Source organism: Opisthocomus hoazin, chromosome 26 (assembly GCF_030867145.1).
Source record: "Opisthocomus hoazin isolate bOpiHoa1 chromosome 26, bOpiHoa1.hap1, whole genome shotgun sequence".
In the NCBI taxonomy this organism is placed as follows: Eukaryota; Metazoa; Chordata; class Aves; order Opisthocomiformes; family Opisthocomidae; genus Opisthocomus; species Opisthocomus hoazin.
This window is the reverse complement of record NC_134439.1, coordinates 6,719,646-6,732,478: the sequence shown is the minus strand read 5'-3', so window position 1 is coordinate 6,732,478 and position 12,833 is coordinate 6,719,646. Positions and strand designations below refer to the sequence as shown.

General features: G+C 43.0%; 1 protein-coding gene across 4 annotated transcripts in view; it reads right to left on the bottom strand.

Moving 5' to 3' along the window:
• The window catches only part of GPATCH8 (G-patch domain containing 8), a 58,858-nt gene that overhangs the window by 33,027 nt on the left and 12,998 nt on the right, over positions 1-12,833 (bottom strand). The window contains exons 2-3 of one of the 4 annotated variants that reach the window (XM_075443703.1): positions 9,889-9,963; positions 1,711-1,783 (exon numbers count right to left, since the gene is read on the bottom strand). In XM_075443703.1, coding sequence (XP_075299818.1) covers positions 1,711-1,783; positions 9,889-9,963 — 148 coding nt within the window. Of the gene's footprint in view, positions 1-226; positions 603-631; positions 722-1,710; positions 1,784-9,888; positions 9,964-12,833 lie in introns of those variants that run through there. The other 3 variants (XM_075443707.1, XM_075443705.1, XM_075443704.1) reach the window with 3 other exon arrangements.

Here is a 12,833-nt window from a genome sequence, read left to right as displayed (position 1 = left end):
TGTAGCTTCCAGACAGTTCAAATCATCAGAGCTGAAATAATACTTAACAAATATGGTATAGACCCAATGCTTTGAAATGCACAGTGGGAAGCTCTGAATCGGGACAAGCATCAAAATGCATACGCCAGATCAACCCCACGGGCAGCCTGGGCCCCCTCGTCCTCAGGACACGGTGACACCACCCTCCTGCCCCAAGCTCCAGCCTGTACAGTCACCCATTGCTCACTGTGTCACACCACGCGGCACAGGGCCCCGCTGGGCTGTGCTTTTGAGTCCGGCTGGGGCTGCGAGACGCCGTGAGCTTCTTTCAGGTCTCCGTGTTTCCACATTGGTGACGCACAGAGCAATATGGGGCACCCAAAAGAGAAAACAGACCGAATTACACATCCAGCGAACGCCATGCCAAAGCAGAAGCCCAAGAGGTGACAATTACAACCACGTCCTGAGCTTTGGCAGCAGCCCACGACATGAGAGGACTGCAAGAGGGCCATGCATTAACCAGAGGATTTCAAATGAAACCGTGTTAGAGGAAGCAAGAAGCATTAACCACCAACGCAGTCCTGTCTGAAAAGTTAGAGTGCCTTAGTCCAAGAGATTAATATGCATTCTCAGAGTTCAGAGAACTCGTTACCTCTCGACAGTCCTCCACAGCACAGAAATATGTATCTCTAATGGGCTCACTGTAGGGCCATGGAAGTCCAATTACAAGCTCCCAGGTCTTCAGACTACGGTGTGGGAACATGCGTAAGTTACTCGGAGGAACTCAGGGCACATTTGAGTTTCAAACACTTCAAGAGGTTTCTACAGAAACTGCCTGGACACACAGTCTCCTGCCTGCTGTAAACACCGAGCACTCGCTCCCAGCATCACAGGCAGACACCGTATACACAGGCAGCTCGTAAGGAGCAGCTGACAGGAAGCAGTGCCTTCAGCTTTTCTCAGCACAGCATGGCTGTGTGCTGTGCCCCTGGCTAGGACCTCTGCAGAACAGGAGCTACTGGCCAGGGGAACGGCTCAAGCCACCCACACGAACCAGGCCGCACTGGCTCAATTTGAATCACGGGATTCAGTGTCATGGGATGAATTTGGGCTCAAAACAGGATGAGGAGTAGGTGCATTCGTTCAACTAGCACTATGGCACCTCAAGGAGGTTTGCTAAATCCCTGACAAACAGACTTCTGGGTAACAGAAAACAAATCAACCCCGTGAAAGCCCCCTGGAGACACTAGAAATGAGCCTCTCCCATCCGCGAGAACCTCTGCCACCACCTTCAGTCTTCAGTGGGCCCTTTTACTCGCCTTCTAATGGCTTCTGACACCACTGTGAATCATGCACACAGATCACCGTAACTAGCTTGTATTTTTAATTCTTTTAATATCAAAGCATCCAGCCAGCAGAATATCATTATTATAGTTTTAGAAGCTGCACAACTACCTGTTAGTAAGTAGGCAGTTAATTCACCTCCCTCCAGAAAGGCCAAACATGGTGATTCTTACACATACACGACACACACACATCATGTCTAACCTGTACCAATAAGTGAGGCAGCAGCTTCCACTTGCAAATTGCTAAATACGAAACTCAACAGTGCATTTGTTTGGATATATTAATAATGGAAAGAAAATCTAATCTAGGAACAAAAAGCAGAAATAATTTTGTTAAAGACCAAAGCTGGTGTTGAATGTTTCAGACACAAGCTACTGGACTTACCCTGCAGAGACTTTCCCAATCCCTGGCCCAGCTTCCACCCATGTTTCTGGAGTAAGCGGTGTCCAATATTATCCTGACAGACAGAACAGAGAAAACAAACCAAAAATATTCCAATAATATATTCTTCCCTTCCCGCTGACATTTAAACATGTGATGAGCAAGAGATTTTCTACATATATATGCATGCAAAAAAATGCTACTGAAAAGGCAATATATGCCCAATAAAAGGGATAGACAAATGTCAAAAATTGCTGGCTAGAATTTTTCCGGGGGACGGGGTATCGGGGACGGTCACTTTCTGATGGTGTGCTGGGCAACTTTTGTGCATCACATTTAAAATAAATAAAAAAAAAAAAAGAGCAATGTGGGAGAAAATAAAGTGTACCAATAAAAATTGACAGTAAAAAGCATAAAATCAAGCTACTTATACAATCATATCCATCACCTAGACAGCACCACTTAAGATTTTTTTGTAAAGAAAATCTACAACGTGTTTAGTCATTTTGTTTGTGTGTCAGGCTTTTATAATACTGAGTAAGTTGTAAGTGCAAGACTGCCCCACCACTAGAAACCAAAACACAATCATAGCAAAATCCAGGCTAGACTTGATTGGGTTTTTTTATATATGTATATATATATATAAACTAGCATGCAGCCAATATTAAACTGAAAAAACAGTGAGGTTAGTAAAACAAAAAAAAATCAATTAAATAAAATGAGCTCAAGCACAGACTGGGTGATGCATTTCACATGTAAACTAACAAAAATACTAAGATGTTAGAATGAAACAGGCCTAGCAGTAAGTTAACAGCAAGGAACCATTAGTGCATGTAGGGGAAACAATAAGCATAATGTCTCATCTTCCTAAAAAAAAAGCTATTTTGGAATAAGTGGAAAAGTACTGATGCAGCAATTCAGTGTCAGCTTTTGAAAATAGGGCTGAGCAGGGCTCTGTGTGGAGTTTTTACACAACATCTCCTTCCCATACAAAGAACAAGCGTGCTAATGGCACCCTTGTAACCACCTAGAGCTGACAGCTTATCCCTTACTGATCAGTTTACCAGTTTACTAGCGGTGGCCAACTGTCAACTCCTCAAAGAAGGACTCCTAGTTAGGAACATGTTCATCTTCTAATCATAAAAAAAATAAACATCAGATATGTATTTGTTGATTATTAATTGTCATAAGGCAAACCACAACTCAAGATACCACACATACCCTGAATTATAACAGGCCGTGAACCTGTAACATTGAGTGGTGCATGGAATCTTAAAAAAAAAGAAATAGATATATATGCTGCAAGTTTCTTTAATTAACCAAGCTGTCAACAGAAATCAGAATTGCAGTGGTTTTTTCACTCACTCCACATTGAAGAAAATGACCACACGCTTTGCAGAACTGTGGTGAATCGGTTTGAAAGACACAGTCTTCCCAAAGATATTGGCTGCATGGATACATTTTTCCTCAAAAAGATTCTATCAAGTATAAATTTATTTTTTTTTCCCCCCCGATATAGCAGTAAAGCCAGACATTTTGTGTCGCTGTATTTTTCAAGGCACCAGTGTACATCTTTCCCACAGTACCGGCTCTCCCCCAGGACATAATTAGGGCTACATTAAAAAAAAAATACATAAAAAAGGAGAAGTAAGGAAATGCCTGGTTATAAAAGCTTAAATCAGTATATGCAAAAAAAGGAAAAAATGAACAAATATGGATTCCAACCACAAACACCATGGAGCAGACTATCGGTTCAGAAGCGTAGGAAAACTTACCTGCTGCAGACCGTTTCTCTAACGGCCACAACCACCGCAGGGTCCTTCATGCAAAAGGGGCCCGAGGTTCAAAGGTTTTGTGGATAACGCACTAATTGTTCTACCATTAGCATTGCAACTGTATCTGACAAAGGATTATTGAATCCGATTTTAAAAGCCACTGCTGACAAAAATGGCTGCATTTTCAAAAAAAAAAAAAAGGACAAGGAGTACTTTGCAATCTTTGCTAAGAGGAGATGAGACATTGTGCTGACTGTGTTGTGTTATGAATGCACTAAAATAAACAGACAGATGAAGCAGTATGCTATTTCCAAAAGCAGTGCAAGTGGAGTGAAAGCATTTCCATACGAACCTGGCTTTAAAAACTGGGCTGTCAAAAGAACAGTTAAATGTAACACAAAGTAAGAAACTGTCCAATCACTAATGGTAGTTTTTCTTTTGCTTTGTTTTCAATTCACTGCTTGCAAGTAATGTATTTATTAAAGAAGAGTGAAAGCATAAAATAAATTCAACAAGTCAAGACCAGCTGGGAGATTCAAGAGCGGTGTGTTGTGACTGACACAGTGAAGGGGTAAACAAATGTTAAAGGGAAAAAAAGAAAAATTTAGAAGGGTTATACACATTAGCACCACTTTTACAAAACCACTCAAGAGGATGGTCACAAGTTGTTTGACATAATTTGGAATTATGCCTGAGTATTATCGTGTCTCGGTTCCAGGGAAGGGGGTGGTTTCTCCCCCCAGTCACTTCCATTTGTTTGCTTAAGCAGTGAAACGACTTCCTAATTTTAAATATTACTGAATTGAAATGGAGCTTGTTCCGTTTCCCTGAACACAGAGAACAGCCCTAAGAGCTTGATATCAAAGTCCAAGCTGGGACCTAGTCATTAGTCCACCCATTTCTAGCCACGTTCTACCTTCTTCCTCCATCTCAAATCACTGTCACAGACCTCTCACAGAGGCAGATCGGCAGGACTGCTCTTCAGTGTAAATGCTGCCCTAAAAATTAAATTATGGAAGGCCAGGCTTGCTAGGCTCCCACCTGAGAGCATTCTGCAAAGCCTGGCGGCCTGGGGAGTAGCCGGGGATATTGGGACCAAAATTTGACATGGGGTAGCAAATGTTGCAACAGCTGGTAGCCTTTTTTTAAATTGCATTTTTAAGTGAAAGTTCTGTAAAAGCGGGGACTCTTTCACACAGAAAATATGTCTTTTTTTACATCAAAATTCCTATCAATGTCCAAATTTCTCATTCCTTTTGAATAAACTATCCTCATGTTCTAGCAATTTTCCTACAGGAAGAGCTGCAGAGATCTACAAAACCCACCGACAGCCCAGCAAGGAAATCCCCCTGTTCCTCAGCAGAGAGCTGGCATGAGACTCCCCACTTTCCTACACTCTCATTTTGGAGCTCCTTGTGTTATAGTCACAACAAAAATTATCAAGGCAGCCTAAATTAGTCCCCAGTAGACGTCTGCGTGAGCAAGTGAGCTCCCATTTACCATCCAAACTACTCACAACAGCTGTGCTGTCTGTCTGGGCGGACGGTCACGAGGAGAACGCCGGACACCAGACTGGGGGATGCTCGGTGTAGGACAGAGCAGCTCGACAGGCTCTAGATGGAACAATTTACACCTCCCAGCATGACTCTCACCACTTCAGAGCTGTTCTTTAGGGATCATTTCTATTTACAGATGGGGAGCTTTGCATTGCAGATGCAGTGTAACTTTTCCAAAAGCGTGCAGGGAATGTGAAGGTCTTGACTTCACCCAACCGTCATGGGAGTTGGCTCAGCTACTTTGGAAAAATCTCAGTGACCTTCTCCGACAGCTCAAACTGGCCTCCCCAGTTCCCCATCCTGCACCCTGACCAGATGCCCTTGACTGCTTTCCACAGGTATCAGCGATTGCTGATCAGGATATCCCCAACACAAATTTCTGACAAGGGTCCTGGCCAACAGAAAAAAAAATGTATACAATGAAAAGATGCGTACAAGAACCAAAAGGCTCCGACGATGTTGTATGTGGGATATAATCCCCAGGTGGTGGACTGAGCTGCATTACGAATAAACCAGCACCAGTTTTGCCTAACACAGGTTTTCCATAAGATCTCCAGGCCACCCCACGTCTCGTGTTCAGATCGTTCATCTCTCAGCATCGGCAGGAACCATACGTCTCTTGAGTGGATTGTAAGCTGTGCTGACTGTGTATCCAGGAATCTATAAGCAAGGATCGGATGCTACTGGGTGAACCCATGCAAACAAGAGGTTGAAAAGATTCCCAAAACAAAACCTATAGCTCACTACAGATGACACAATGAAGACTAGAGAGAAAAGCCAAATAGTAATGCTACACCATTCAGCTTCAAGAAGCACATTATTTATAGCGCTGTCCACATATGGCTACTGCCAAATGTCAAATCAGCAGCCTCATCAAATTACACTTTGGAACTAGTGGAGTCCACAGATCTGTACAGATATACAGTGCGACAAAACCCCGCTTCAGCTCGTACAGTCGTCTACAATAGCCTGTGATCTTCAAACAACTACCAACTGAAGCCTGAAACCTTCTGTAGTTCAAGGACCTCCTTGTGTAACTGAGCAGAGTTAGAGAGAGGGGGGAGAAAGGACATTTGTTAGTTATGACAAGGACAAACTAACAAGCTCCTGAGTAAGTGGGTGATAACGCAGTCTCGCCTCCAACCTGCAAGGGTGACAGCTTGGTTCGACTCCCCGACACGCTGCGTACTGCCTGCACGGGGAAGGGGCTGCTTCCTCACGTAGGCTCTAAGGCCATATTGCTATCTCCTACTTGGTCTGTACTGCTGGGACAAAGGAAACCAGAAATTCACAGCAACAAGATTCAGTAAACAAGTAGAAATAAGGAATTAACGTGAAGAAAATCTGGATTGTATTACAGCTGCAATACTTTGTGACTTCCCACTCGAGCGCCTGACCTCAGTGCACTCAAAATTTTTTTTAAAACAAACGCATGCAGCTTCTCAAATTTAAAAAAGGGTCAAGTGCTCTGATTTTTCGAGGGCACCAGACACCAGTGGTTCCACTGACGTGAACAGCCAGTGTAAGGACAGCATCTTTCAAACCAGAACAACAAAAAAAATGTTACTTGTGGGAGGAAAAAATGAAAATCTCAGTATTTGCAGCTATGAAGAGTCCATTGATATGAAATATTTTCTTCAATTTAGTAATGGAAAATAGCTGGCTTCTCGTCCAGGCTACGTACATCCACTAGCTCGTGTCAGCTCTATTTTCCATAAATGTACTTTGGTTATAGTCGCATGTTTCAGTCCAGACATCTTCGGCCTAAACAAGCTGTACAAAGCAGGATTTCCACAGGAACAAAAATACTAGCGCGCTAATTGAGGACACGTTTCAACATTGTAATGATCTGTAGACTCCCAAACCTATTTTTCCAGCCACCTCTGAGTTGCATGCTGTAGCAGTACAGTCAGCACCTCTCAACAGATAATGCTGCAGAGATGGATCTCACTTCAGCAGTGATTGTCAAATATATACCTCAAGTGAAACCCTCTGCCCCCTGGGATTTCCAAATGCGAGCTACCTTCAGTCTTTAAAGCATTTTCATATTACCAAGATGTGAGAAGCTGCAAGCAGCACATTTAAGAGAATATACTTAATTCACTTTTCAGTCTGGAGAATAATCAAACTTTAAACTTCTAACTGGAAAGTGCTTTGATCTGCTGCTGTTATAAACGCCCTTCCTCGCACAAAGACATTTGTCATCCATTCCATGCTGTGAAGCATAGGCTCTTAGCTCATTACCCTGCGCCGACTCCTTTCTAAAGGTCAGCTGAATTGCTAACAGAGAACCAGTTAAGGATTATAAAACAGTTTGTGAATAAATGTTAATATTGCAAATATTTAGACGGGTGGTATTTGCAAGTTATACACTTTCCCTTACTCCTTCCCTCTCAGTTCCAGCTCAAGGATGTTATCCACTTCTGGGTGAGCAAACAGTACAAAATACAAGGCAGAAAAAGCAGTATAAATGCCTCTTTCCTAGTGAAGTATCTTGCCACAGAGGTACACCACTAAACTCTGACAAGAAAACCATTCCCTCTTTTGACATGTGTAATTTGCCAATTTAAAAAGCACACAGGTCATTAACAGCGTGGGAGCAAAATAATTTTCACAAGTGTCAGGAAACTTGACAAAATTATTTATGCTTCCCAGCTACAGATTTTCTTTTAAGAATCAACAATGTACTTAATGAAGACGATGTGAGGATTAACCTTAAAAGTGACCAATTTGTTTCTGACTGCAGTTTCTGACACCAGGCTTGTTCAGAAGACCAAAAAAAACATCCCGCGCAGCAGCTGTAGCTTTTAAATTCTGGGGCTAGGAGGCAAAGCCAGCTAAGCGTGCTCTGACACGGAGCACAGCTGATGTGACAATGCAGAACATACATTTACTCAGTTCTCTGACTCCTTCCAAGAGTTTAATGTCCTAGGCTAGAGGTCTTACACCTCAGATGTTTGTTTCTCTTACTACAGACAAAAGGAGAGTGAAGCAAACTGGCTTTTAATTGGGAGGTTTTAACTCTTTCTCCTCCCAAAGAGGTAAGCCATTCTCTTCTCCTCTCCATTACACTGTTCTCAAATCTAACCAAAAGGATGAACTGTACTTATTAAAACCTAACAAAAAGTTGCAAAGACTAAAAGTGTCCCAATATTTGGATGATGATATACATATACGTGAATAAAATATTAAAGCTGTAACTGAATTTAGTTTTTCTGCTGCAGCTCAACTTTAATCAAACAGCAACCAAATATTACACCTGCAGATGATCCAAGCTGCACTGTGAGTCTGTGTGCCCGTGTTCTTGGGTACAGTGCACTCGTTCCCACTTTACATACTTCTGTAGGCATCACTTCCTTCAGAAGACCGAAGAGATAATCTGAGACCACTTCTGTTCCTCTGCTTGGGAAAACACTTCTAGAAATCAGATAACCAGTCTAGTCTGTAAGTAGCATTTGAATTATTTTGAAACGCTGGTTTCCAGGATGTACAGCGTAGGCCACCAACAAGGATTTCTCATTATATTTCCATAAGGAAACAAGCTTGGCATTCTAATTAAAATCCCCATATCACAACGTAAGATTGAAGTATTCAGGAGAAGATTGAATACGAATTTCCATCTCTGCAGCATTATGTCATGCGTCATCAATTACTGCCATGCCTAAATCTAGCATCATGCCAGCACATTAAGACAGTAGGTACTATATGCAGTGTTCACTGGACCAGAAGAACAGAAATAAGAAGGGGGAAAGGAAACCCTAGAGAAGAAATTAAAAAAGGCAGACCGTGCAATACAAACCAGATCATGGCTGCTTAGCTAATATGGGCCAACTGCTGCGGAAGAAAAATGTCGAACACCCCAAGTTGTGTAAATTTTTTGTAAACATCTAACACGCACACAAACACACACAACACCAACCTACACATGAATGAGAAAATACATATTGATCTTTTGCTATCACTAAGTTTCTTCTAAGTGCAGACTAACATGAACAAACTTTAACAGAGAACTTACATTGTTAATAGGGAAAAGAAACACTTCAGAAGTACTTTCTTAACAAAAATCTAGTCTTAACCAGAACACCACTAAGTGACCCTCAATAATTCACTACAAGTTTTCTTGCTGTCATAGCGAAACTGCAGACGAAACTTAGCTAGAGCTAAGTGCCAAACCTAGGTCCGGTTCAGGCTGAGCAAGCTCTTCTGCCTCAGACTAGCAACAGATGATTTGCAAAGAGAAAAAATTTAAAACTCCAAAAAGCTAAAAAAGGTAAGACTAAGCAAAACTTCTTTTTCCCTGTCCTATGGCTGTACTCTCCACTCCTAATTCAAAGTAAAGCAATACTTTAAAGAAACTCACGGTGCAGTTTCAGATTCACGGGGAAGGGCTGCTATACTAATACTGGAATGCATCCGTGTTCCCGTACTGCCAGATGTCATTCTAACACTTTTAACACACCAGTAGTGTTCCAAAAATATAAACTAAAAAAGGATCAGAATACATTCTGCTACACTATTCCATTAGGTTCACATATGGATTAAACTGATTCTTCAACCAAAAGTATAAAAACTTAACAAAATAAGTATCTATGAATGAGTGTATTATTTTAAATAATTTCTGAAATATCATGTTGAACTAAAATTTAAAGTCCCCTATAGTTTTAGGAGAACTACTTAAAGATTAAATCCCAGGCCCACTTCATCTCAGCATGCAATTCACCACAAAAAATAACCCTGTCCTGACAAAAAGATGCCCACTCCCAGCAAATTTGACTGCATTCACATCAAGTACCATCCGATCACGGCCTAGTTTTTGGTGAGCTGATGACACTGACAAGCATGTATCTTACCGATTCTATAGGCTTGTCTAGAGATGCCTGCTCTATCTCCAGGTGCCCTTCTTCATACTGATCAAAGTGATTGCCCTGTAACAGAAAACAAGGGTTAGCTCTACAGCAGAGAACACATTTCCAACAGTCCAATTTCAAGATCCAGGTTTGTACAGTGTTATATTTTATACATTTTTGCTACCAAATGAACTTAAACACAGGTGCAACTCAGTATATAGGCTATAAGAACAAAAAAAATATTCTGAAAACTAAGCAAATTTGATGATAATCATAAACTATGGAAGTTGGCAAAACATCAAACATTCACGATGACCGTATTTTTGGGTTTTTTTTCTTTAGAAAGTCTAAGAAAACACTGACCATAAACACCAGTGCTGGCCTTAAAACCACACAGGACAAGAAGCAGAAGGAATTGACGACGACGCCACCACCACTATAAGCATTTTTGTTGTTGTTGTTTTTTCTCTTTAAAAGAGGATTAAGGCTTTCCTTGCAGCAGGAAAACCAAATTGCTTGAGGCATACATGTAATTTCACACACCTTAAATCAACAAAAACCCACAGTGGCACCAAACAAAACCTCTCCCCGTGCCCACAGCACTTGTTCATGGTCTGGAGCAGCCCTTCCCTTGAATCTTAGCAGCTGCACAGCGAACCGTTAGTGGAAGTGATCCTCCAACATGCAAAACAGCCGTTAGTTTCACCACGGAGCAGGCCCCAAGCCAGCTGACCACGCGGCCACACAAGCACGTACATCGGCACAAAGCATGCCAGGATGCACGCACAGAACTGCTTATTCCAGACGTACCAGCTTACAGCATTTGTGAGCACAGTACCCAAAACCGCTACACAAAAAAGGACAGGACTGAGGAACATGTCTGAGGAAAGAGACAGACCAAGAGACTCAGGGAAGTGTGCTAATCAAGTGTGTGGATACTCACACAGCAAAGACGACGCTACAAAGAATGGTGAGTCCAAGCACCTCACGCTCCCTGTGCAACCCCATGAAACACCTTTAGCCCTATAGACTGGCCATGCATAATAATTAAAGTAGACAAAATAAAATAGGAATGTTATTGTGGTGTACTCCACCAGCCTCCACCAAGGCACACCATGCACACCTCTAGACTGCTGACTTCTGAAGAGGGCAACCTCTCCCTGGCCCAGCGGTGCCTGGTAAGCACAGTACAACACACAAACGACAGCCACTGCAGCAGAGACAGAGCCAAGAAACCCTCCCCACGCATCCGCTATGGCAAAAGTCAATCTTTCCAGGCCTTGGCCAAGGCATTAAGCACACAGGGCTCATGAGTTAGGAAGTCAAATGGCATTCTCTGTCCTCCAGAATAACCATCGGTGCTGGAACACCATCAGTGTGAACGGCCACGGGGGGGGAATCTCTGTTGTAATTTCAGAGGCTTCTGAAACCTCAAATTCCTGAAATTGCAAACATGGTGAACCATTTTTGGTCACACAATAGGTCTATGACGTAGCACTAACATCCACCATCACTAGCACGGACCTAGAAAGGGAAAAAAATCTGACTTTCTAGCTGCAGACTCGGAAGCGAACAGGAGAGACGCCTGCAGCTCAGATCAGCACAAAAGCCACTGAAGGGGGTCGTTCCAGCGGGCTCTCCTACTTTCCCTGGATGCTGCTTGGCGTGACAGCCCTGTGACACCCCAGGAGGTGCCAAGGCCTCAGGTGTCACCCCCACTCCCTTCCCAGGCCCGCAGTGCCAGGGCAGTCCTTCCAGCTGTGCAGCAAACACCAAACACCCGGCTGTTTTTACTTGCATCCCAGCTCCGCATTTACTTTGAGCAGGAACACCTAGCACCACTGCCAAGAGAAACATGTTGTCACTCTCCTCCTTTCTACCAACACCAAATTTTCCTTCTGCAAGAATTTTGATGAAAGCCAGCATGCAAAAGAGCAAATTATAGTTGTAATGGACTGCCTGTTGGAATTTTATAAGCCAGGCACCAGCCTCCAAAAATCCTCTGGAATGAGTGTTCATATCCAGTGATACAAACCTGCAAGAGACCATCTTGACAAAAACCTGTTGCCAAGAGAACGCACTTTGATGTTGGTGCCCCAACTGCCAGCCTATACATCATCTGCTGTCCGCAGCGGTAATTCACCCGGGCCACGCTCTGCTCCCAGTAGTCGTCTTTCCCACGGTCTCTCCAAAGCAAATTTGGGGCTTAATCTGCAGGCAGCAGTCCATTCCCATCCATTTTTTTTGGACAGCCTTCAAGGAGCAAGCTGAAGGCAAACTTACCACGCACATGCAGTCGTTGCACTGCTTAAGAAAGCTCGTAATTCTTGGAGACAGGCACAGTGTAGATGCACCGACCGTACACGCGTGTGCTGTGAAGTCAGGAAGCCCAGCAGGGAGCAGACAACACGAATCCTGCCTCAACGGCGCAAAGCACAGGGCCCAGCCTCCCAAAAAGTAGTGCCCAAGAGAACAAAAGCAGTCAAGGGTGCACGTGCTGCTAATGAATTTGCACTGCCGTCTGCTGAACACTAGCAAAAACACATTACTGAAACTTCATATATAGAAATGAAATCCATTTAAAGCCTAGTTAACAAACACTTGAAATACTCTCGGCAAAAACAAAGACATACTTCCCCCTCGCCTAATTTCACAATGCGATTTGCTGCCTGCAGATAGCTCAGAATATGCCAACTAAATTACCTGGAGCTGGCAAAATATTTCTGCCTACTCACCACCTCCTTCGGCGCGCTGCCTGCCAAGACAGTTAAAATTGTTTTTACAAAGGCAAGGGTCAATTCCCATTTGAAAGCACGCCTTGCTGATTTGAGGCTTTACAACTCCATGTGCTTAAAAACAATGTCTCCTCCCAGAAACTACACAAAAGACTGAACACTCACCATGTCACAGATAAATGCAAAGAGGGCAAAAAGCAAATAAAGCTATTC